Source organism: Bactrocera tryoni, chromosome 3 (genome assembly GCF_016617805.1).
Source record: "Bactrocera tryoni isolate S06 chromosome 3, CSIRO_BtryS06_freeze2, whole genome shotgun sequence".
Lineage (NCBI taxonomy): Eukaryota > Metazoa > Arthropoda > Insecta > Diptera > Tephritidae > Bactrocera > Bactrocera tryoni.
In genome coordinates this window covers 57158217-57184836 of record NC_052501.1, presented here as the reverse complement: position 1 = coordinate 57184836, position 26620 = coordinate 57158217, and the positions used below count along the sequence as shown (strand labels likewise).

Genomic DNA, 26620 nt, shown 5'->3' with positions numbered 1-26620 from the left:
AAACCACAGGTATTCATCGTAAAAATTCGCCCTCAATCCTTATAAATGAAAACAATGAGGTGGTATTTGACATAAGTGAAAAGAAAAATATATGGAAGAAATATATTTAAAACGTTTTTAATTAATTTAATTTATCTATTTATCAATCTATGGAAAATTACAAAGCAACAGGTCCAGATGAGGTTCCAGCTGAAATTCTAAAGTTAATAAATGACAAAAATATGACTCTATTAGTAAAGCTTTTTAACCACGTTTATGACAATGACCAATATCCAAAAGACTGGTTAAAATCTACATTCATACTATCTAAGATAAATAATGCGAAAGATTGTAGTGAATACAGACTAATTAGTCTAATGTCACATGCTCTCAAGATATTTCTAAAAGTCATTCACGCTAGAATATATAATATATATAATTTGGCTTCAGAGAAGGTCTTAGAACACGCGAGGCATTGTTCTGTGTACAAGTTTTGGTTAAAAACTGTAAAGATGTCCAAAAATATGTATTTTTATGTTTAATTGATTATGAGGAAGCTTTCGGCACCATTAAACACGATAAAATTCTTCATTCTATGGGAATAGATGACGATAGATGCATAAGAAATCTATATTGGCAACAAATTGCCCATGTAAGCATCAATGGTGATATAACCGAAGAAATATCTATTTCACGAAGTGTAAGACGAGGATGCATTCTGTCCCTCTTGTTATTTAAGATATATTTGGAAGTCATATTTCAATAATCGGTAACCAATATCATCAATAATATACGCTATGCAGATGACACTACACTTATAGCCGATGGCTTGATGGGATTACAAGAATTTGTAAACCGAGTTAACTTACGTAGTGACTATGGCCTACGCATTAACATAAACAAGACGAAGTACATGATAATTAGAAGGAAAACCATATAAACACAATGACACACCTCATGATTAATAATATGCCCATCTAAAGAGTTAAAAATTTCAAGTACCTCGGTTGTCAGATCAATGAAAATTGGGATTGTTCTAAAGAAATAAAATGTCGAATCGAATTTGCGCGAACAACTTTTCTCAAATACAAAAACATATTATGTAGCCATGACCTCAACATCACAACCAAAATACGTTTTTATACTCTCGCTACAAAGTTTCTAAGGAGAGTATTATAGTTTTGTTCACATAACGGTTGTTTGTAAGTCCTAAGACTAAAAGAGTCAGATATAGGGTTATATATACCAAAGTGATCAGGGTGACGAGTAGAGTTGAAATCCGGATGTCTGTCTGTCCGTGCAAGCTGTAACTTGAGTAAAAATTGAGATATCATGATGAACACGTTGGTACACGTATTTCTTGGCTCCATAATAAGGTTAAGTTCGAAGATGGGCAAAATCGGCCAACTGCCACGCCCACAAAATGGCGAAAACCGAAAACCTATAAAGTGTCATAACTAAGCCATAAATAAAGATATTAAAGTGAAATTTGGCACAAAGGATCGCATTAGGGGAGGGCATATTTGGACATAAGTTTTTTGTACATATATAAAAAACTACTATAGCTATGTCAACCAAATTCTATAGAGTCGTTTCCTTCAGGTATTTCCATATACAGTTCAAAAATGGAAGAAATCGGATAATAACCACGCCCACCTCCCATACAAAGGTTATGTTGAAAATCACTAAAAGTGCGTTACAGGAATTTTACGGAAGAAATGGCAGAAGGAAGCTGCACACAGGCTTTTTTTAAAAATTGAAAATGGGCGTGGCGTCGCCCACTTAAGGACCAAAAACCATATCTCAGGAACTACTCCACCGATTTCAATGAAATTCGGTATGTAATATTTTCTTAACACCCTGATGACATGTGCGAAATATGGGTGAAATCGGTTTACAACCACGCCTTCTTCCAATATAACGCTATTTTGAATTCCATCTGATGCCTTCTTTGTATAATATATACATTAGGAACCAATGATGATAGCGGAATAAAACTTTACACAAATACGGTATTTGAAAAATGTGTAAATGACGGATAATGAAATCTCGATTATCACTTTATCATGCGAGAGTATAAAATGTTCGGTGACACCCGAACTTAGCCCTTCCTTACTTGTTTAAAATGCCATGTTTGGTCAGTGCTTCTCTATGCGAACCGTGAATTCTAAAAATCACACATACATATGAACAAGTTTGAGTCCTTCCAGCTATGGCTTAATAGAAGAATTCTAAAAATCCCATGAAGTTTTGAGAGGAGTGAACCGCAATGGAGAGTTGTTAAAGACCATAAAACAAAGAGCAGCCTACCTAGAAGATATTATGAGGCACTCTAAGTATGAGCTCCTACAATTAATTATACAAGGAAAAATTGAAGGAAAACGGGGTATTAACTTTCGTGGCTTCGAAAGATTCTAATAAAGTTATACGTACAGCCCTTGATATTTGAGCCAAAAGTTTCTCTAACATCACATAAAACTAACTGGTTGAAGTATAGAAAGTATATGAGCAGCCACATCAATATTTATTGCAAAATAAATACAGGAAGAGACATACATAGATGAAAGAATAAGAGAATTTAATGATGTAATAACTAATGCAGGTGTATTGGCAACACCAAACAGAAACAATAAACCAGTTGGTTTTAGAATGATCACCAATAATGAAATAGAGAAACTTGTAAATGAGAAAAGGCGAGCTAGACGTGAATGGTAGTTAAGTCGCTCACCTTCAACTCTTCTTCAACTGAAATTTGCTGTGCGAAAGCTAAAAAAAAGCGCTTAAACGCGAGGAAGAACACAACACTGAAAATTATATGAAGAAACTGTGTCAAATTCTAGCAAGCAAAACTTCCTTTGGAAAGTCTTTCAAGCCACCAGCAGATTCCAACATGCCTCTAAGACAGTTGAATGGGCACGAAGAGATGAGGATAAGGCAAATTGCTTTGCAAATCACCTAAAAAGGTATTTCAACAACTTTAAGTTGCCAACCTTGCCCAATACCGGTAATGATTCGCTTGTGTCTATTAGGATTTCTACTTCAGAAGTTACTAGAATCATAAAAGAGCTAAATCCGAAAAAGGCATCAGGACACGATAATATTGCTCCAAAAATGATTATTGAGTTAACAAAAATTGCTACAGCGGAGCTCATCTTGCTCTTTAATGCAGTTCTTAGTTTCGGATACTATCCAATTTCGTAGAAAAAGTCGCAGATCAACATGATACATATATAAACCTGGTAAAGACCTAACACAGCCGTCTTCCTACAGACCAATAAGTCTCTTACCCTGCATTTCTCATATATCTGAAAGTGTTACTATAAAGGATGACTCCTTTCCTCCACGAAAATAATATAATACCAACGCACCTATTCGGTTTTCGTGCTAAACATGGCACTGTAGAGCAAGTAAATAGAATTACTAACGAAATCAGGAAAGCATTCAAGCACAGAGAGTACTGTTCACCTATTTTTCTAGATTTAGCTCAGGTGTTCGATAAGGCCTTTTATGGAAAATCAAAAACCTTTTACCTTAGGAATTGCATAAAACTTTGAAGTGATATTTAAGAAACAAGAAATTTAGAGTTAAAGTAGCAGACTTCATATCAGAAGAATGAGTAATAAGGGCTGGTGTAAATCAGGGTAGCGTCTTAGGCCCCACTCTGTACATAAAATATACTGCATACATTCTGTCAACGATAGATGGCAAGCCTACTAAATGAGCAACAGGTGGCAAGACGAGGGATGCTTGCGAGGGAGTATCGAGAGCGAACGCGAGGAAGTAAGACGCGCAACTTTGGTTTTTGGAGCTTTACGTTTAATATTCTTGAATTATATACTAAATTAAACATTTTAATATTCTCAATTAAATATAAATATACTCGGTTAATAAACGGTGTTTTATTTTGATCAATACCTCACAATTCCAACAGCTACTAACGTATTGACACCACTTTCGAGGATGACATAGCTCTAGTAAGCCGAAACAAATGCCCCATCAGAGCATCAAGAGTATTAGAACAGCACTTAACTTTTGTCGAAGAATGGCCAGCCAACTGGCGTATTAATATGAATGAGCAAAAGTGCAAACATGTTACATCCTCGCTAATACCAGAAACTTGTCGGGCAGTGAAAATAAACAATGTTCTAGTACCCCAAGCGAATGAAGTTACTTATCTTGGGATTCACCTGGATCGAAAAATGGAAAACATATGGCGAGTAAAATAACTTGCAAGAAGTTAAGAACAGTAAATTTAAATAGGCTTTTAAACAAAAATTCTAAACTTAGCCTAGACAACAAAGTCGTGTTATACAATGCAATAATAAAACCGATTTGGATGTATGGCATTCAACTGTGGGGTACGACCTGTGCAAGGTTCCAATCTGAAATGTTTAGAATAATCACGGGTGCATTCATAAAGATCTTGATATGCTACGATAATTAAAAACCTGTGATTTTTTAATATATGTATAACATGTAAACATTACATTATTATATTATTATTAATCTTATTATTATTATACATATTAAATGTTATATAATCACTAATATTCGAATACGTGTTGGGAAATAAAGAAGAAGAAGAATGATGTAGAGAAAATACATTGCCTACCTCGCAACGTTACGATCGACCACAACACGTGCGGGATGGGATTGATACCGAGAAATGAGGAGGGAAGCGAGACGCATTTGCAGACAGAAAAACAAAGAGGCCGAAATGCATGAGTATGAAGAGCTTGACAAGCTGGCCGCCGGGGGTAATGCTCGAAAAATTTACGAAAAAATGCGGCGAATATCACAAGGTTTCAAGACCAGATCGTACTCTTGTTGAACCCAAGGAGCTGATCTAGTAACCAATTTCCCAATCGATGACGATGGAAGAGACGTTCCATTGCTCGACCATAAAGAAGTTCTAAGACCAACTACTCGTCTGAAGAACAACAAAGTAGCGGGGGCCGATGGATTGCCGGCCGAGCTATTCAAACACGGCGGCGAAGAACTGATAAGGAACATGCATCAGGTTCTTTATAAAATATGGTCGGATGAAAGCTTGCTCAAAAAGGGAGGCTCCAAAATCTGCGCCAAATACCGTGGGATAAGCCTCCTCAACAACGCGTATAAGGTTCTATCGAGCTTTAGATCAGGCAAATCAACAACTGACCTGATATTCACCATCCGCCAAATCTTGGAAAAGACCCGTGAAAGGAGAATCGATACACACCACCTCTTCGTCGATTTCAAAGCTGCCTTTGACAGCACGAAAGTGAGCTGTGTAAGCTAACGTTGAGCAACACGAAAAGCTCCGTCAGGATCGGGAAGGACCTCTCCGAGCCGTTCGATACCAAACTAGGTTTCACACAAGGCGACTCTCTTTCGTGTGAGTTCTTCAACCCACTGCTGTAGAAAATAGTTCGAGCTACAGAACTAAACATCTGTAGCATCATCTTCTATAAGAGCGTACAGCTGCTGGCGTACGCCGATGATACTGATATCATTGCCCTTAACAACCTCGTCGTTGTTCAGCTTTCGCCAGAATGGATAAGGCAGCGAAGCAAATGGGTCTGGAAATGAACGAGGGCAAGACGAAATATCTCCTGTCATCAAACAAACAGTCGTTACACTCGCGACTAGGCTCCCACATCACTGTTGACAGTCATAATTACGAAGTTGTAGATAATTTCGTCTATCTTGGACACCAACAACAACGTCAGCCTCGAAATCCAATGCAGACAGGTGCTACTTCGGCAACTGAGAAGTAAAGTCCTCTCTCGACGAACAAAAACAAAACTCTATAAGTCACTCGTTATTCCCGTCCTGCTATATGGTGCAGAAGCATGGACGATGACAACATCTAATCAGTCAACGTTGCGAGTTTTCGAGAGAAAAGTTCTGCGAAAGATGTATGGTCCCTTGCGCGTTGGTCACGGCGAATATCGCATTCGATGGAACGATGAGCTGCATGAGATATACGACGACATTGACATAGTTCATCGAATTAAAAGACAGCGGCTACGCTGGCTAGGTCATGTCGTCCGAATGGACGAAAACACTCCAGCTGTGAAAGTATTCGAAGCAGTACCCGCCGGGGGAAGCAGAGGAAGAGGAAGACCTCCACTCCATTGGAAGGGTTAGGTGGAGAAGGACCTGGCTTCGCTTGGAATCTTCAATTGGCGCCACTTTGCGAAAAGAAGAAACGACTAGCGCACTGTTGTTAACTCGGCTAGTTGCTTGTGCGCGACTTTTTGGCCAAAAACAACACACTAATGATGCCGCAGCCACCGTATTCCCCTGATCTGGCCCCCTGTGACTTTTTCTTGTTCCCTAAACTGTAGAGGCCCATGAAAGGACGACGTTACGCTTCTCTTGACGAGATAAAGACGGCATAGAAGGAGGAGCTGGAGAAGATAAAAAAAAATGATTTTTTGAAGTGCTTCGAAGATTGAAAAAACCGTTGGCACAAGTGTGTAATATCTCGTGGGGATTACTTTGAAGGGGACAAAATAGATATTCATGAATAAATAAATAATTTTTGAAAAAACACAAAATTCGCGATATTTTTTGAACACACCTCGTATGGACCTTTGCGCATTTTCAACGGCGAGTACCGCACTCGATGGAACGATGAGCTGTAGGCGCAATACGACGACAGTAACATAGTTCAGCAAATCAAGAAAACACTCCAGCTTTGAAGGAGCACCTACCGGTGGAAGCAGAGGAAGAGGAGGATCCGTCACTCAGTCACTCCATTGGAGAAATCAGGTGGAGAAAGACCTGGCTGCACTTGGTATCTCGAATTGGCGCCAAATTGCGAAAAGAAGAAACGCGGTGTTTTTAACTCGGCTATAACCGCTTAAACGGTGTCTACGCCATTAAAGAAGAAGAAGATATAGCTAGACGGCATCCTCCTTAGATACAGATCTAAGAAAACTTACGGAAGTCGTTTTAGCTGTTCCAGCAACCAAAGTTTCAGTGGAATAGGTATTTAGTGTATTATCCCTATTTTTTTTTTTAATTTCTATATTTATTGGATCTGCTTGGTAAAGCTTAACCAAGCTCAAGAATGTGGTTGAGCTTTTTCTGGTAGAACGTTGCTCTCTGGTAGGCTTGTAGATCACTTCTTTTTAAACGTGTTTGATTGTGGGAATTTAGAAAAAAATCTCATTCTGCTGTCCTCTATTTCCTTCTTTATCATAGGAATATCAAGATCTTTATGAATGTTTTCATTATGCATGTACCATTGTGAACCTGTGATTGTTCTAAGCATTTTAGAGTGGAACCTTTGTATTATATCAATGTTGGTTGCACAGGTCGAACCCACAATTTAATGCCATATATCCAAATCGGTTTTATTATTGCATTCTATGTTTGCTGTCTATGCTAAGTTTAGAATTTTTGTAAAAAGCCAATTTAAATATGCTGCTCTGAGCTTCATGCAAGTTATTTTATTCGCTATATGTTTTCGCCACATGAGCCTTCGACCCAGATGGATTTCAAGATAAGTTACTTCGAGGTATTGTTTATTTTAATTGTCGACACGTCTCTGGTATTAGCGAGAATGTAACAAGCTTGCATTTTTGCTCATTAATATTTATACGCCAGTTGGCCAGCCATTCTTCGACAAAAGTTAAGTGCTGCTCTAATACCCTTGATGCTCTGATGGGACATTTGTTACGGCTTACTAGAGCTGTGTCATCCTCGAAAGTGGATGTCAATACGTTAATAGGTGTTGGCTTGTATTCTGTATATAGTATGTACAGAGTCGGGTCTAGCATGTTACCGTGAGGAGTCATCTTTGATAGATTTGATTTCAAATATTTTAAAAATACAGGGTGAGAGACTTAAGTCTGTAGGAAGACGGCTGTGTTAAGTATTTTCCGGGTTTATCTATCATGATGATCTGCGACTTTTTCCCTGAAATTGGATAGTATCCGAAACCAAGGAGTGCATTAAAGAGCAAGAAGAGCACCGTTATAGCAATATTTGGTAACTCAATTATCATTTTTGGAGTAATATTATAGTGTCCTGATGCCTTTTTCGAACTTCGGAAGTAGAAGTCCTAATAGACACAAGCGACTCGTTACCGGTATTGGCCAAAGTTGGCAACTTAAAGTTGTTCTTTGGTCAATTAGGTTGAAATACCTTTTCTAGGTGATTTGCAAAGCGATTTTCCTTTTCCTCATCACTACGCGCTCAATTACCATTCAACTGTCTTAGAGTCATTTTGGAATCTACTGGTGGCTCAAAAGACGTTTGAGCTTCCCAAAGGCAGTTTTGCTTGCTAAAATGTGGGCACAGTTTCTTTATATAATTTTCAGCGTTGTGTTCTTCCTCGCGTTTAAGTGCTTTTTTTAACTTACGTACATCAGATTTCAGTTGAAGCGGAGTTGAAGGTGAGCGACTTAACTGCCATTCACGTCTAGCCTGCCTTTTACAAGGCTATTCATTTTAATGATCTTTCTAAAACCAAATGAGATATTGTTTCTTTTTGGTGTTGCCAATACAGCTGAATTAGTTATTACATAATTAAATTCTCTTATAATTTCATCAATGTCTCTTCGTGTATTTATTTTGCAATCAATATTCATGTGGCTGCTCATATATTTTCTATACTTCAACCAGTTAGTTTTATGAGATGTTACAGAAACTTTTGGCTCAAATATCATTGGCTGTTCGTATACTTCATCAGTACAGAAGAATGATCAGATGATAGGTCTGTACATGTATCAGCTGTCATAAGCGATCTATCTATATTTTTGGCTACAACAAAATCTATAACGTCTGGTATTTTTTATCTATCACTGGGCCAGTATGTCGGTATACCAGGAGATATTATATCAAGGTTATTATGCTTATTCATAAGAGTGTAGTTCACACTAATTTTAATAAAAATCGCTCGAAACTAAACTGCTAAATGCTGCTATCATTAATAATTTACTTATCACAAAACCAAATTTCTTCACAAGACAAAAATTGTTTGGTTTACTTACTTTTGCCTATTTATAAACAATAATATTTCCTTAGTTAAAGAAAAAAAATTATTTGAGTGCATTTTTCAAAAAATTTGAAGTACACAGATGAGCATGTGTTTCATATTGAGGTGCACACACAAAAATTTTGAGCAAATGAAAAATATTTTTAAACATACACAAGTGTATCAATAAAAATTTCTTTAAAACTCATGTGTGCAAATTCGAACCCTCCAGAACTCCTTATTCATGACATTTTATTTTTACGGTCAAATCGCACTACATAATTTATCATTAATGTATAAAAATTGATGAGATATACTTTAAGTATATATGTATATCTAATATTTAAGTATATATATTCTAATATTGTTTATAATTAAGATTAAAGAGCACTTACTCGTTCATTGTAGATTTCAAGAAAAGATGCTTTCAATACATAATTTACGTCCTTTCGATTTTTTATCAACTGGAAGAGGTATAAAAACGACCGGAAGATAAGACCATGTCGGGGATCGTTTAGATTCGGTTTGCCGTGAAACTGTAATAACAAGAAACACCTTAATTATGATTCTTCTTTATACGAATATTAATATAGGTTTCAAATAAAAAAGACAACTGATAAACTTATTCAAGAGCGCAACATGTTATAATAACTGTAAAAATCACTTTTTGTTGAAAAGTGAAGAGAAGTGATTCAAAAAGGCTCAATATTTCAAAAAGAGCCTCTGCTGCACTAAAAGTTATGTCATTTATTGTAATAATATGCTAATTAATCTAAATAAATTGAAATAATTACAACCATTAAAATTAAATTTATTGATATTGCGGTTCAAGCGACGGCAATCGATCCGGGAGGCGAGAATATAACATAACGGTAGTAATCTCGGAGTGGAAATATATGCTAAAAAACTATCAAAATACCTATATTGACCGAAGACGTCTTCTCATTGAGGAATTATGTATGTAGTTTTAAGTATGTCAAAAACCATGACTACGACTGTCAAAATAATGAAAATGATTGAGGTTTCATTTTCGTAACAGTTAAAGACTAGATTTTATATAATGCTGAACTTAGCGAATAAATCGGCAAATGAAGTCAGTGAGATATGCAGACACAACTGAACAACTGAAAGACTGAAATTTACAGCGTGTTGCTATCATTAATAATATTTTTGCATGCAATGGAAACAACTGTCATGAAATTTTACTATTGTTAATTTACTCACTTAATGATTAATATTTAAAACAACACATTACATAATTTGTAAATCTATCACCACTACGCCATCTTCGCGCAGATTCATTTCAATATGAATATACCACATAAAACCTACATCAAAGGTAGAGGTTTCACAAAAACCGTTAATTTTTTGGTTTTTCTTGTTTCAATATGTAGACAAAAAAACTTGATCATAGCTTCGGTTCTACTCATCAGACACTGAATAGATTTCTTCGGCACTCGCTCTTGTTCTTGTAGAGAATATCTAACCCCTGTCTGTAGGAAGTTCAATTAAGAATTTCCATAGATTACATTTGACGTCTTGAAAAAAGGTGTCAATAGGAATATTGGGAAAGGAGTGTTTGAAATGTTAGTTCGAACAGATATACAGAGAAATACATGCTTTCAGTTATAGCTCAAACTTTCTTACCAAGTCAGGTGGACCAGTCAACGTATGAGTTTTCCCCGATCCAGTTTGTCCATAACAAAACGCAGTACAGCTAAAACCTTCGATTGCCATGTCAATGATGCGTTTGATACCTGAATAATCCAAAATATCCTCCTGAGTCGCTCCGGGTTCAAATACAACGTTATAAGTAAATACATGAACATTCTCTTGATTTCGTGATCTCTTGTTGTTTCTCTCACTGCTTTCGATCTGTAAATATAGTATATTTAAACAAACACATGTTTTATAATTGTTTGAAAGTTAGCTTCTCCTTAATATATAAATATATTGGTATTAATTTAAGCAATTAAATAAATACATATGCGTAATTAGCTCTCACAATAATTTGTCCATTTCCAGGGAACTGAAGAATCATGCCATATCTGTCACGTTTTTCCTTCTCATTCAGCGGTCGCACCCTCACCACAACATTGATGTTGTCCTCCGGTGTCGAGGGTTCACTGCCAGTGGATTTCGAGGCCACTATTTCCAAAGTATCCGCACTACCAATTCTGCAAAATCAAAACAGAGATCAAAACAGATACTTACAGATATGTAAATATTATATATGTATATGTGATGTGTTTGGGAAGTAAAAGTCTAACTTTACTTAATTGGGTTAAGATTTTAGGCATGAACTTGACTCATAACCTTGGTCGAACAACATTTCCTTGAACTTGACGTCAAACTTCGACATCCGTTGCGTTGGCTGTGGAATTGCCTATACACATGTACACACATAAGGTATATATGAAATCAAAGACGGCAACCACCTTTTCTATGCTGAGGTAGGTGAATAATTATACTACATCGTATTTCAGCAAAATAGCTTTTGTACTCCCATTCCCATACAGATATATACGTGGATGTACATGCTATGTACTAACATAAATACGTGTTAGTCAGCCGTATAAATTAGTCAAGTTAAAGTTAATGACACGCGAGCAACCCATTCCTGGTCCGTTTATTACGTGATTGTGTCAGTTTGTTCATTATATGTATGTTTGCACTGTGCACAAATATAAATATAAAGGAGTAGAAATGAAAATACTTTTTATACTCTTGCAACGTATTGCTACAGAGTACCTGTATAATAGTTTTGTTCACCTAACGGTTGCATATTATGTATCATCTAAAACTAATCGAGTTGGATATAGGATTATATACCATATATAAATCATCTGGATTATGATACGAGTAGAAATCCGGGTGACTGTCGTCTGTCCGACCGTCTTCCGTCCGTGCAAGCTATAACTTGAGTAAAATATGAGATATCCTAATGATGTAAATGGGTGTGAACACGCCCCACCTAAAAACGCCATTAAAGGAAAACCTATAAAATGTCGTAACTAAGCACTAAATTAAGATATAGAACAGTAATTTAACACAATTGATTGCGGTAGAAAGGGGCACCAAAATTTTGAAAGAGTGGTCGTGGCCCCGTCCCCTAATAGGTTTAATGTATGTAAATACCTCTCAAACCGGTCAACCAAAAGTAACCAAATTCACTTAAAATAAATCCTATAATAAACTTCTACCGAAAGTGTGAAAATTAATGAATTCGGACCATAACTCCGCTCAATCCCCCTTTAACGATACTGTTAAAAAGCACTAAAAGCGCGAAAAATCAATTACCAAAAACTCCAGAGACGCACGTATAGTGTCTGTAAAATATGCTTTATAGTACAAGTACCAATGAAAACTAAACGACAACTCTTGCCAACAGGTGCTACTTCGGACTGAGTAGGCAATTGAGAAGCAAAGTCCTCTCTCGACGAACAAAAACCAAACTCTATAAGTCACTCATAATTCCCGTCCTGCTATATGGTGCGGAGGCTTGGACGATGACAGCAACTGATGAGTCGACGTTGCGAGTTTTCGAGAGAAAAGTTCTGCGAAAGATTTATGGTCCTTTGCGCGTTGGCCACGGCGAATATCGCATTCGATGGAACGATGAGCTGTACGAGATATGTATATGACGACATTGACATAGTTCAGCGAATTAAAAGACAGCGGCTACGCTGGCTAGGTCATGTTGTCCGAATGGATGAAAACACTCCAGCTCTGAAAGTATTCGACGCAGTACCCGCGCGCGCTGTTGTTAACTCGGCTATAATCACGTAAGCGGTGTCTACGCCAATTAAGAAGAAGAAGAATATTGGATATGCTATAATTTAATACCAAAAATATGTGAAATTTGGCGGTCAGTGTATCTGTTATATATATGTATATGTAATTGCTTGGATTCTGAACCTCTGGTTGACGTTTTGCACCTTAAGGCATTTCCCTGGCTTTGGTCCTGGCAAGTTGCAAGAGTATGAAATATTCGGTTAAACCGTAATATACTGCGTTTTTCTTTAATTATTGTTATTAGATTGATGTAAAATACTTGAATTGAAATACTTTGATTTAGTGCGTGCGTTTCAATGCATACTATATGTACATATAGCATATATATGTATATTTGGAAAAGAAAATTCATTAATTTTATAAATAAATAAGTCGTAGTAAATATTGACTTTATCAGACTTGGCTAAGTAACTTAGTGTTAATGAATGTGTAAGAATATAAATAATCCATATATCATATACCAATACAATAATCATTAATAGTATTGATCATCTAACGTTTGTATGTCCCACTTAAATTAATCGGGGTAGATACAGAGTTATATATAGTAATAGAGGACCCGTTCACGCCATACTGTGGCTGATACATATGTAGGTGGTACTACTAATACCATCTCTATGATTTCTAGTCAGTATTTAAAAGAAACGTATACAAATTTGGCAACTGGGAAACTATTAGTTAATGACAACAAAAACAACAAATAACTGATTCTGAGAAGTGTTTGAGTGCTCTTTAATCATAATACAATTTTTTTGCGTCGGTGTGTGACAATCATTTCACACTGGAGTCCAATCGACAGTTAGCCTAGTATACTGCACATAATGAACCGGTCCTCAAGCGTGGAAAGATGAAAAAGTCGACTGGCAAGGTTATGGAATCATTCCTTTGGGATGCAGTTGGTATAATATTCATCGGCTGATTACTGAGCCAGTTATGATCCATTGCACTGCGTATTTGATTACAGTCGAGTCAATACTCAGGGTGACTGAAGTACTTTCGCATATTACTCCTTTAAAACTATAAGTATTTTATTACGTAATATTATTATTTAATAAAACTAAGTTGTTTATTAAATTTAAATAAGAACATATCTATGTATATGCATGGAAATATTGTTTATACTCATTTTAATTTGAAATATAATTTATAGAAGCTTCTTTTTATTAGAACTAAGATTGCTAAATAAAGTAAGAGGACTTATAGCGAAAAGAGAAATTTCAGGGAATTGCTCTTATCTGTTTATTATCATATGGCAGCGTTCCATGTCCTCATAATTGTTGACATATAAATGATGTTCACAACAAGTGTAAAAAGTAATTTTTAAAATAAAGATTTCTTAAGTAAAAAGCCTGCAAAAAGTGTAAAATATGGATTTATTTAAATGTTAAATTAAAATGTTAATTTAATCAATATGAAGTAAAAAATGTGCGTAAAGTGTGTTTAATGTGGTGAAATAGCTTGATGAAATGTTCGAATTTTGGGGAGAACTTCCTCTTTCCAACGGTACCTTCAGATCGCGGCGCCAAAGAAATCGGAATTGTGCCAAATAGGTAAGTCGTAGTAGGTGGTGAGAAGTTATGGAGTAGTGCAAAGTAACTGTGAAAATTATACGAAAATTGTTGCATACGAGTATGAATATCAATCTCATAGTTCCAAAAGATTTCATAAAACCATAATTTAAAATACAAATAATACTTAAATAATAATAATAGTAATAATAATATTTATACCAAAATATACATACATACATAAGGAGTTTATTAATATTTTATACATACATATGTACATAAGAGCGAGTCGATTTACTTGGAACCAAAAACGGAAAAAATCGCGTATGCGGCAAATGCTCTACGGATCATTCTAAACAACTTTGCTAGGGGACTATGGGTCTAAAAGCGGTTCATTGGTGATGTCAATTCACGAGCAATCAGTGTGCAATAGATTGAAATTATCACCGATCTATCGAGGATGCGGCGGTTTACGGGTTTGCTTAGTGTGAAATAGCATTTGATAACGACTAAAAATCCTTTGGTTTATATTCACAGATATTTTGTTCGTATTATTAATATTTATCCCAAGATCTTAAACCCGATAACCAATTCAAAGTTATGCTCGCCAAATATTAAGTTTTGTTCGTACTATGGTACACTGATTTCGTCGTTGAGAATATTAGTACTTTCGTTCTTTCTTCGTTTATTGTAAGACCCATAAGCTTTACAGCTTGTTCTATTCTTATACTGTTGCTTTAAATTATAATAGTTTTGTTCACCTAACGGTTGTATGTATGTATCAGCTACAACTAATCGAGATAGAAATAGAATTATAATATACTAGAGGACCCGTCCACGCTTCACTGTGGCTGAACCATAGATAATACTACTACTACCATCTATATGATTTCTTTTAGTTGGATTATAACTATTAGTTAATGAGATATAGCATTTTTATGAAGCAACTTGTGTTAGTTTAAAAAAAAAATGGATCATAAGGCATTTCGAGTGTTAATAAAGCATTGCTTTTTGGGGGAAAATACTGTTGAATTTGGGCTCAGGGAAATCCACCGATGAAAAGATATTTCCTAAGCTTAAAGAGGCGAAAGCTCTGTGCAAAGTGGGTGCCTTGCAAGTTCATAATCCAACAAAAACAACGAATAACTGATTCTGAGAAGTGCTTGAGTTCTCTTTAATCGTAATAAAACCGAATTTTTGCGTCGATGTGTGACAATACAAAGCTCCATCATTTCCCATTGAAATCCAATCGACTGTCATTCTAGTGAACTGCACATGATGAACCGGTTCTCAGGCGTGGAAAGACTATAAAGTCGGATGGAAAGGTTATTACATCAGTCTTTTCGTATGCATGTTGTATAATACATACTCAACAACTGATTACTGAGCCAGTTATAATCCATTGCACTGCGAATTTGGTTGCAGTTCTTTTCTACTATTACAAATACTTAGCAATTGTATTATTTTTGAGGAAGAAACTGTTTAAAATTGTACGCATATATTCAAATGATTCCTACAAACATGAATTTTGAACAAATGCTTATTATGTGAAATATAAATTTTGTATTTATGAGTTGTATGTATTAAATTTTGACATAAAGAGATAAAAGGTATCCTATGTCCTTACCCTGGTTCTAAGCTACCTCAGCAATTTTCAGCCAAATCGGTTCAGCCGTTATATTTATAAATGGTGTAACTAACACAACTTTCGTTTATATATAGTATATAGATGTGAGAGTTCGTAGATGGGCATAATCGCACAACTGCCACGGCCACAAATCGCCATTAACCGAACACCTATGAAGTTCCATAAGAAGAGCACTAAATTAAGATATAAAATTGTAATTTGACACAGGGAATCGCAGTAGCAAGGGGCACTTGTAGGCCAAAATTTTTGAAAAAGCAGGCATTGTCGCGCGGTCTAATAAATATAATGTACTTATGTATCTCTTAAATATGCTATAGCTACAACAACCAAATTTGCTGAGCGTAAATATTATAAGAACTCCTACCGACAATGTAAAAATGGATGAAATCGCAAGATAACCCCCCTCACTCCCCATATAACGGTACTGTTCAAAACTACTAAAAGTGCAACAAATCAAAAACTAATGACACCAGAGATATTAAATTTTACCTCCGAGATTTTATAAGAAGGTTTTATGGGAGCCGGTGTGAAAATTAGACGATGGGCGTGGCACCACCCACTTTTTGATGAAATTACATATTTTGGGACCCGACCAACTGATTTCGACAAAACTTATTATGCCTTGATCACACGTAACGAGTAGAGCGGCGAGACAGTGACTCTGCCGATTTAGAAGTAAAGTCCTCTCTCGACGAACAAAAACAAATTAAAAGACAGGCGCTACGCTGGTTAGTCATGTCGTTCGCTCCAGATCTGAAAGTATTCGACACAGTACCCGCCGGGGGAAGCAGAGGAAGAGGAAGACCTCCACTCCGTTAGAAACACAAGGTGGAGAAGGACCTGGCTTCGCATGGAATCTGCAATTGGCGCCACCTTGCGAAAAGAAGAAACGACTGGCTGTTGTTAACTCGGTAATAACCGCGTAAACCGTTTCCACGCCAGTAAAGAATAAGAAGCATTTGAATAAGTTATTACTTCAAAAAAAAAAAAAAATAAAGCCATTTAATCCTTTCGAGCTGGTCCAAGAATACTACTTTACGTATAGGCTAAATTAAATTAAATTTGAAATGCTTATAATTAACAAGTAAGGAACGGCTAAGTTCTCATGCACCCGAACATTTTATATAGCAAGCAATTTTATATATACATATACTTTATAAAACTCCTACACTGACCGAAATATTCGACATAAGGTCTGTTAGAAAATCGAAAACATTTTATGTAGAATATAGGAGTGGTGGTATACCAAACCGATTTTATCAATTAACTATTATCATGCCACGTACTAAAAAATGTTCAGTGGGTTTTAGTAAGGTACCTCACATACAATCACACATCACATGGAGTAAAGTCAGCCGGATGTTCGAAAATCCTGATATTAGTTATATGGCGGCCAAGTTTTCGCTCAATTTTATCAATTTTAGGCACAAAGATGCATTATTATGAGTTAAACACGCTCTCTACTTTTCATTCGCCGATATACGCAGTATAAAGCCACCCGGAAGCTCGAAAATGTTTATATGAGGTATATAGGGCTCAGGGAAGTAATGACCCGATTCAACCCATTTTCGGGACGGATGGATGGACAGAGTTAGTTTTAGGTGATACGTAAAACCGTAAGGTGAAAAAAGCTGGTTACAAGAGTATAAAAAAGTAGCTAAAAGGTTCAACTTCATTCTTTGACAAAATCAAATTTGCTATCAAATTATCTTATTTTGATAGTTTTCTCCTATTATACTTTACTTCCCGTCAAGGAAAATTGTACTAAAACCACTCGGGGCAGAGAAATGGAAGGGCGGTTGCATTAATTTTTGAAATTGTTGCCGGACATTTCAAAATCCTGAATATCAGTTATATGGTTGCTCAGGGGCTTGTATACCACTTATAACATTTTCGTCTTAATTCATTCCACATGAAATTTTACTGCATTGAATGGCTTATAATAATATAATTTAGTGTATACCTAGTACAGAAACTTGTGACCGTCTACTTTTAAATAAAATAAAACTATTTTGTCTTTCTTTCAGCAAAACGAACCTCATCTTTCTGAAACATATTACCAGCAAGGAGCAAACAGTACGAATATGTAGAAGCATTAGTACATAGCTGAGGATGACCTTCAAATGTGTTTTTGATAAAATAATATTTATTTCTATAAGAATTCATTCGTGTTCAAAGGAGTATAGCAGATATAACCCCATTTTCTGGTTGACGATAAAAATTTTTTTCAGACTGAGAATGAAGACACATTTAAACTACTTTTGATACTCGTATGCTTTAAAGATCTGCCTTATTTATTTTAGATTTGAGAACTGGGAGTATTTGAATATAAGTGACCAGAAACGGATAAAGGTAGGGCTTTCGCAGCTATAATGCCATAACGTTAACGTTTTTACAAATTTTGTCAACAATTCACATTACCCTAAATTTGTTTGGTGGTATACCTTGTATTGACAATGTTCGGATATCTAAAGTTACTCCAACGTCTAATGCAGCCTTTAAAAGAACTGATAGTCTTGGGCAGCGTTCGTACACACAAAATAGCCGGCAAATAAAGAAAATATATATTTGCATTTATATATATGTCGTCAGTTTGCGTCCTTATTACAATTATATTATCCAATTTAAAGGAGGTTGTGGTATTTCTCTATTCAATTAAAAACAGAGGTAATACATTTGATACATGGATATAACAATGTGCAGTAATTTGGCTAGATTAATGTGACCCCTCATTCCGGGCATTTCCCTTTATTTAAGTCTTCATTTATCTCGATGATTATTTTCTGTCACAATTATAATTATACAGTTAATTACGTATTAAATGCATACCAATTTATTTGACGGTAAATATGGAACGATTAAACAAAAGGGTCGTACAATTCCATTGTAATAAAGCTCATAATTTTATACAAATATATGTGCACATATTAACCTTAATATATCAACGCAAGAACTTGAATTTATATTCATTCAATCGACTCATGTACTTTTCAATATCTAATGATTAGCCTTATAGAGTGTAACAGTATATTTTTATCATTATCTTCCGGTGATTGCGGATTTTTTATCGTTTATTTTTAGCATTAATTCTTTATTCATAAATGGCAACCTCATCGATAACTAGAAGTGATCAAAATTTAGTCTTTAATTTAAATTATATAAAATATTAGAATCTATTGTGGAGGCGAAGTAGTTCGTAGTAAATAGTATTAAATGAATATACACTTTAAATTACAACTATGTACCTCTTGCAACTCTGTATTCCTTTTCTATATTCTCTTTTGTTACATCCTTTTATAAACTGTAAACACATGTTTATCCATATTGAATAAATTCAGTCGTTATTTAATCTTAAACCTTCTCGGACCATCAGGTTATGGGCCCAGCATCCCATGTGATCGCGAACGACTGGTCGATATAGAATAAAAGTGCATTTAATTAATTGAAAAAATAATTTGAGACTTCAGCATAATGGCTGGTATAGTAAGAATCGAGCCGCTAAACGCGGAAAATTATGATTCTTGGAAGCTACAAATGCGGGCAATTTTAATAAAGAATGATTTGTGGGAATACGCTGGTGGCACTAAATTGTGTCCCACAGACGAGACAAAACTCTCCGAGTGGAAAAATGCTGACCAGAAGGCATCAGCGGACATTACGTTGGCGATAGCGCCATCAGAGCTAGGGCTGATTTCAGAGTGCAGAAGTGCACGTGATATTTGGATAAGGTTGGAATCGACATTCCAATCAAAGGGGCCAGCTAGGAAAGCAACGTTACTTAAACGTGGCTTTATGTTCAGTAGAAAAAGCATTTGCCGTCCCTATAGGAAATATGAGATGGTGTTTGGACAGTGGCTGCACATCTCATATGAGTGCGAATAAAAACATTTTTGAAAGTGTTAAACTAGTAAATGACGAACGAAGTTTGGCAAATAATTGCTCAACGAAGATAAGTAGTGTTGGTAAAGTGTGCACCACAGCAAACGTTCGCGGAAAACAAATTGACTTAGACTTAGAAAACGTTTTACATGTGGCCGATTTGCGTACAAATTTGTTGTCTGTTGCTAAAATTACTGACAGGGGTTACACAGTTAAATTCAAAAAGAACGAAGCCGTGATTATGAACAAAGATAATGAAGTGGTGTTGGAAGCTGAACGAATTGGCAATTTGTATTATTTAAAAACTTCGAAAGATTTCGCCAATTTGGCAAATTACAAAAACAATATTGATTTGTGGCATTACAGAATGGGACACGTTAACGAACGCGATTTGAAATCAATGGCAAACGGTTCGGTATATGGTTTAAAATTTAAACAAACTGAAGTACTTTCCGATTGTGAAATTTGTGCAAGTGCGTGCAACTTTTCCTAGATCAGATGGAAATAGAGTTGGCGATCTGCTAGAGATTGTGCACAGTGACGGGTGTGGACCAATGAGGTGTGAGTCCCATGGCGGTGCGAAATATTTTGTGAAATTTATTGACGAAAAGTCAAGGTGGTGTGAAATATTTTTCATAAAACAAAAATCACGTACTGAAAGTTTTTAAAGAATATAAAGCTAAAGTTGAGACATTCACGGGAAAGAAAATAAAAGCGTTGCAATCGGACAACGGGCGTGAATATTGCAATAATGAGTTCAATACATTTTTAAAAGAGTGCGAAATCAATCGTCGACTTACGGCACCGTATACTCCGCAGCAAAACGGTATGGCTGAACGTAAAAACAGAACTCTCGTTGATATGGCCAGGTGCATGATGAAACATGCGGGTGCACCACCATCATTTTGGGCTGAAGCGGTGAATACGGCGTGTTATATTCGAAATCGTTGTGTAACAAGAACAACGGGTGATTCCATACCGGGTATGGACCAAGAAAAATCCGACAGTGGCGTATATGAAAATATTTGGTACAATAGCATACGTTCTAAACAAAAATCCTTCAAAAGGAAAATTCGATTCGCGCGCTGAGCCATGTATATTTGTTGGCTACTGTTTATATTCAAAGACTAAAAAGTGCATTATAATAAGTCGTGACGTAAAGTTCATCGATAAATCTGCTTTTGATGGAACTTTTGAAGAATTTGAGCACGAAAATGAAAAAGACGTTGAACATGAAAATAAAATGGACGTTATATTCGAAAATAGTAATACAGATAGCGAGGTCGAATGTGGAAATGAAAACTTGGTAGACGCGTCTAATTGTGAGGTAGGTGTAGGTAATAAACTACGTGGCAGAGGCCGACCATCGTATGTACGTACGGGGCAAAGGGGGCGACCACGAAAAGTGTATCGCCAGTTAATCGCTAATAATGATTCAGAGGAGGAGGTTACTGATCCAGACGATTTCTACGAGTGCAACGAAGCACGTTTTATAATTCATGATCCACAAACTTTGGCAGAGGCATTGAAGTGTGAGGACGCGTCTTTATGGGTAAAGGCGCTTGAAGACGAACTTTTGGCGCATATGAGAAACCAAACTTGGCAAATAGTTGAAAAGCCTTTAAATCGTAAAGTAATTGGTAACAAGTTTGTGTTCCGTACCAAAGATGAACATTTAAAGAAAGTTCGACTCGTTGCAAAGGGTTATGCTCAACGACCGGGGGAAGATTTTCACGAAGTTTCTTCTCCGGTTGCACGGTCAACATCAGTATGGCTCTTTACAGCACTGAGTACAGAGCTGGATCTCCAGATACATCAGATGGATGTAGTCACCGCATATTTGAATGGAGATCTAGACGAAAACATCTACATGGATGTTCCAGACTTACTTAAGAGTGTGTTGAAGAAAATTCAACGAGGTCAACCTGTGGGCTTAAAAGGCTTGACAAAGCATAGTAGCGAAATACAACAAACAGCAAGAGAATGGCAAGCAGCTCTACAACGAGAAAACCCCGTATGCCTAGTGAAGAAAGCATTGTATGGTTTGCGACAGTCAGGGTTAATGTGGTATCACAAATTATCAGCAACTCTAAACAAGATTGGATTAAAATCAACGAAATTTGATCCATGTTTCTATGTACGTCGAGAAAGTGGTAACATTATGTTGGCTATTATATACGTAGATGTTAAAAACAACGAAGAAAACGCTCTCGCAACATTTCGATATGAAGGATATCGGTTACGTCAGTCGTTGTTTGGGTATAGATTTTCATCAGAATCTAGAGAAAGGCGAAATATTTATATCACAGAAGACATACGCGGAATCAATAGTGAAGCAGTTCGGAATGTTAGAGTGCAATCCTTCAAAAACACCTATAGAAGTGAATTGCAAACTTACCATTCCTACGACAAAAAATGAGGCGATTATGGCGAAATATCCATACCAAAGCTTAATCGGCGCTTTGATGTATTTGGCGGTATCTACAAGACCAGATATAGCGTATGCCGTAAATTTTATGAGTCAATTTAACAGCAACTACACTGAAGAGCATTGGAAGTCAGCAAAACGAATTTTACGTTACGTCAAGGGCACAGTACAACAGGGTTTACTGTATAAAAAGACAGGTGTAGATTTGTATGGTGTAGTTGATGCTGATTGGGGGGCAAATTCATTAGACAGACGATCGTATTCAGGTTTTGCATTTATATATGCTGGGTCGTCTATAAGTTGGGAAGCACGGAAGCAACGTACTGTTTCGCTTTCCAGTACTGAGTCAGAGTACATCGCCATAACTGAAGCGGCTAAGGAAGCCCTTTATTTGAAAGGCGCTTTGGAAGAGGTGAGAATTGAGTATGCCAGCGTAAAGTTATTTAACGATAACCAGAGTGCACAAAAGTTAGCAGTATCCTCGAATTTCCACCCTCGGACGAAACATATCGATGCACGGCATCATTTTATCCGAGACTGCGTACGAGATAAGGCAATTACACTAGAATATATGTCAACACAGAAAATGCCAGCGGACATATTAACCAAGGGTCTTACGGAACTGAAGCATAGCAATTGTTCATCAAGTTTGGGCCTTATCGAATGCAATCAAGAAGAAGAAGAATAAGCTCTCTACTTCGAGAGGAGGTATTGTGGAGGCGAAGTAGTTCGTAGTAAATAGTATTAAATGAATATGTACTTTAAATTACAACTATGTACCTCTTGCAACTCTGTATTCCTTTTCTGTATTCTCTTTTGTTACATCCTTTTATAAACTGTAAATACATGTTTATCCATATTGAATAAATTCAGTCGTTATTTAACCTTAAACCTTCTCGGACCATCAGAATCTATTACAAATTGGTTAAAATTGTATGCTTGTATATTAAAATCTTATAGTTTTTTATTTTAAAATCTTATAATGAATACTCAAGCAGAAAATATGAAATGTTTCAAGGTTTTTCAATTCTGATATTGTAAATTAGCGAAAGTATTCTTTGACTAATTTCAATCAAGAGAAGGACTAGTAATTTGAATATCATCCATTTATACATATAGAATGCATGCTTGGTGATTGGATCATTTTTATTTGTAGCTATGAATCGTTGAATTAAGTGAAATAAAAAGACTAACCGTTCACACCATAATCAATTTCAACTAATTTCCTTTGCTATATGCACATATGCACACATACATATAGAACTGTACATACAAACATACACTCGTTAGTTAAAAGTTAATAGAATCAGCACAAGGTGGTTAAGGGAGTTGAAGTTAGGGTTGAAGTAAAATAAAGTGTCAGACGTTGTGCTTTTACAAGTAGAACCAATGAGCGCGAACAATGATAAGATATTGTTTACGTTATTAGTTGTAGCCTTCCCCCTTAGCTTATATTTTTTCGGAACGCAATCGATTTTACAATTATTGAAAATAACTCCCCACGACTCATAAAATTTGGCTTATTGTAGCAATGCTATGCAAATGAACTTAATTCAAACGAACTTTGGAATTTTTTATCGTAAATGATTTTTCTAGCATATAGTATTTATGTGTGTTTTGAGAAAATTAACCTAATTTCTTAAATATGTTTTCATTAAGAAGAATAGATTTGTACACATAGATTTTTATTTCCTTATATTTAATTCAACAGACATACTATTATCTATATATTATATGTATGTATGTGAGTATACTCTAACCCTGGTCGAGACCAACGGTCTGATACACTTATCGAGACCAATGGTGCTTGGCTAGGCTAAGTGGTGTTTACATACATTTGTATGGAAATACGTGTTGCATTTACGCTCATACATATATGTACAATATAGATACATTTTTGAAATTTCTTACCTCTCGATTTGGTTGAAATCAAATTGACTGCCTTGTTCACGCTTGGCGTGGCAATAGCGTTCACAAAAAATGTAACATTTTGAGAAAAATTACATTTTTCTTAACCTTTAAAACGCTCTAGCGGCTAAAGTATTTGACCTAGATAAACACACAAACCAATTTGGACATGTAACGAACATGAAAACAGATAAATCAACCGTGCGAAGTACCAAAGTTCATATATTTTCATTCAAAATATATGGGGTCTAGCCAAGCACCATTGGTGCACTAAGGTGTAATATTATAATATCCTCTTTTCGTCCTTTTCGATACGATATCCTTGAATTTTTTTTCTGAATTCTATAGACAATAAAATTCTAGGAAGCTACCTGGAAGCGCAAGTCGTTTGCTACACTCTAAATATATTTAAATAACGTTTAAAAACAAAATATGCCTTGCCAGACCCGAGGGTCTCGATGAGGGCTAACAGGGTAAATTACTTGAAGAACATGTTAGGGCTCAAGCCTTCATTGACTTCATCTCTTTTAGTATGCTTACTTTCATTACTTGGCTACTTGTTAGAATTTGTAGTATCATATAAGAAACCAATTCCAAAATACTGACATACATACATATACATACCTAATTTAAAAATCCCTTTTGAAAGAGCAGAGCAGCAACAAGAATTCCCAACTGCAATCGCTAAAACTTAATATACATACGATATAAAGCAGATGAATTAATATGCACAGAATTTAATAACTATAATCCTCTTATGCACCATATTATTCAATATACGGATCGAGAATACTTGAATTAAAGCAAATACATATGTATAGCCGAATCGATGAATAATAAAACGGGATAATTTATTGGTGTAAAGAAATTCTGAATTTAAGTGTGAAAAATCAGACCGGGCCATAATCCGCCCATAACCAATGAGATACATATATCATTATTCGTCTTGAATATTGAATATTTTGGAAAATTAGAAACATAGATATATCAACGAAACTTAGTGAACAGGGGTAAATTAGCAACTAAGTCCAAATGTCTAACACATACATCTGATATCTGGCACCTTTATTAGCATAAGATCAGATCATAAAACGAATTTGAAGAACCTGCACTGATTTGATAGTAAATGATCCCATATCGAAGTCCGAAAACACTGGATTTGTTTTTTTACGCAAAATTGTTTAAGGTTCGTGATTTTTAGAGAATAAAAAAATGGCCGAATTGTGAAATTGTAGCATAAAATTAATTTTGTTTGTAAACTTTAAATTAGACCTAAAGAACAATTTTCGAATTTTTAGTATATCTTGATTAATAGCTTCTTCTACTTCTTAATTGGCGTAGACACCGCTTACGCGATTATAGCCGAGTTAACAACAGCGCGCCAGTCATTTCTTCTTTTCGCTACGTGACGCTAATTGGATATCCCAAGCGAAGCCATGTCCTTCTCCACTTGGTCCTTCCAACAGAGTGGAGGTCTTCCTCTTCCTCTGCTTCCCACTGCGGGTACTGCGTCGAATACTTTCAGAGCTGGAGTGCTTTCATCCATCCGGACAACATGACCTAGCCAGCATAGCCGCTGTCTTTTAATTCGCTGAACTATGTCAATGTCGTCGTATATCTCGTACAGCTCATCGTTTCATCGAATGCGATATTCGCCGTGGCCAATGCGCAAAGGACCATAAATCTTTCGCAGAATTTTTCTCTCGAAAACTCGTAACGTCGACTCATCGGTTGCTGTCATCGCCCAAGCCTCTGCACCATATAGCAGGACGGGAATTATGAGCGACTTATAGAGTTTAGCTTTTGTTCGTCGAGAGAGGACTTTACTTTTCAATTGCCTACTCAGTCCGAAGTAGCACCTGTTGGCAAGAGCAATCCTGCGTTGGATTTCCAGGCTGACATTATTGGTGGTGTTAATACTGGTTCCTAAACAGACGAAATGATCTACAACTTCAAAGTTATGACTGTCAACAGTGACGTGAGAGCCAAGTCGCGAGTGCGACGACTGTTTGTTTGATGACAGGAGATATTTCCTTTTGCCCTCGTTCACTGCCAGACCCATTTTCTGTGCTTCCTTGTCTAGTCTGGAGAAAGCAGAACTAACGGCGCGGGTGTTGAGGCCGATGATATCAATATCACCGGCATACGCCAGCAGCTGTACACTCCTATAGAAGATGGTACCTTCTCTATTTAGTTCTGCAGCTCGAACTATTTTCTCCAGAAGCAGGTTGAAGAAGTCGCACGATAGGGAGTCGCCTTGTCTGAAACCTCGTTTGGTATCGAACGGCTCGGAGAGGTCCTTCCCGATCCTGACGGAGCTTTTAATGTTACTCAACGTCAGTTTACACAGCCGTATTAGTTTTGCGGGGATACCAAATTCAGACATCACGGCATAGAGGCAGCTCCTTTTCGTGCTGTCGAAAGCAGCTTTGAAATCGACGAAGAGGTGGTGTGTGTCGATTCTCCTTTCACGGGTCTTTTCCAAGATTTGGCGCATGGTGAAT

General features: G+C 36.3%; 1 protein-coding gene across 2 annotated transcripts in view; it reads right to left on the bottom strand.

Annotated features, from left to right (window-relative positions):
- The window catches only part of LOC120770839 (kinesin-like protein KIF12), a 66975-nt gene that overhangs the window by 37423 nt on the left and 2932 nt on the right, over nucleotides 1–26620 (bottom strand). For both annotated transcript variants that reach the window (XM_040098434.1, XM_040098433.1), the window contains exons 2-4: nucleotides 10956–11127; nucleotides 10598–10825; nucleotides 9346–9486 (exon numbers count right to left, since the gene is read on the bottom strand). In XM_040098434.1, the coding sequence (XP_039954368.1) occupies nucleotides 9346–9486; nucleotides 10598–10825; nucleotides 10956–11127 (541 nt within the window). The remainder of the gene's footprint in view (nucleotides 1–9345; nucleotides 9487–10597; nucleotides 10826–10955; nucleotides 11128–26620) is intronic.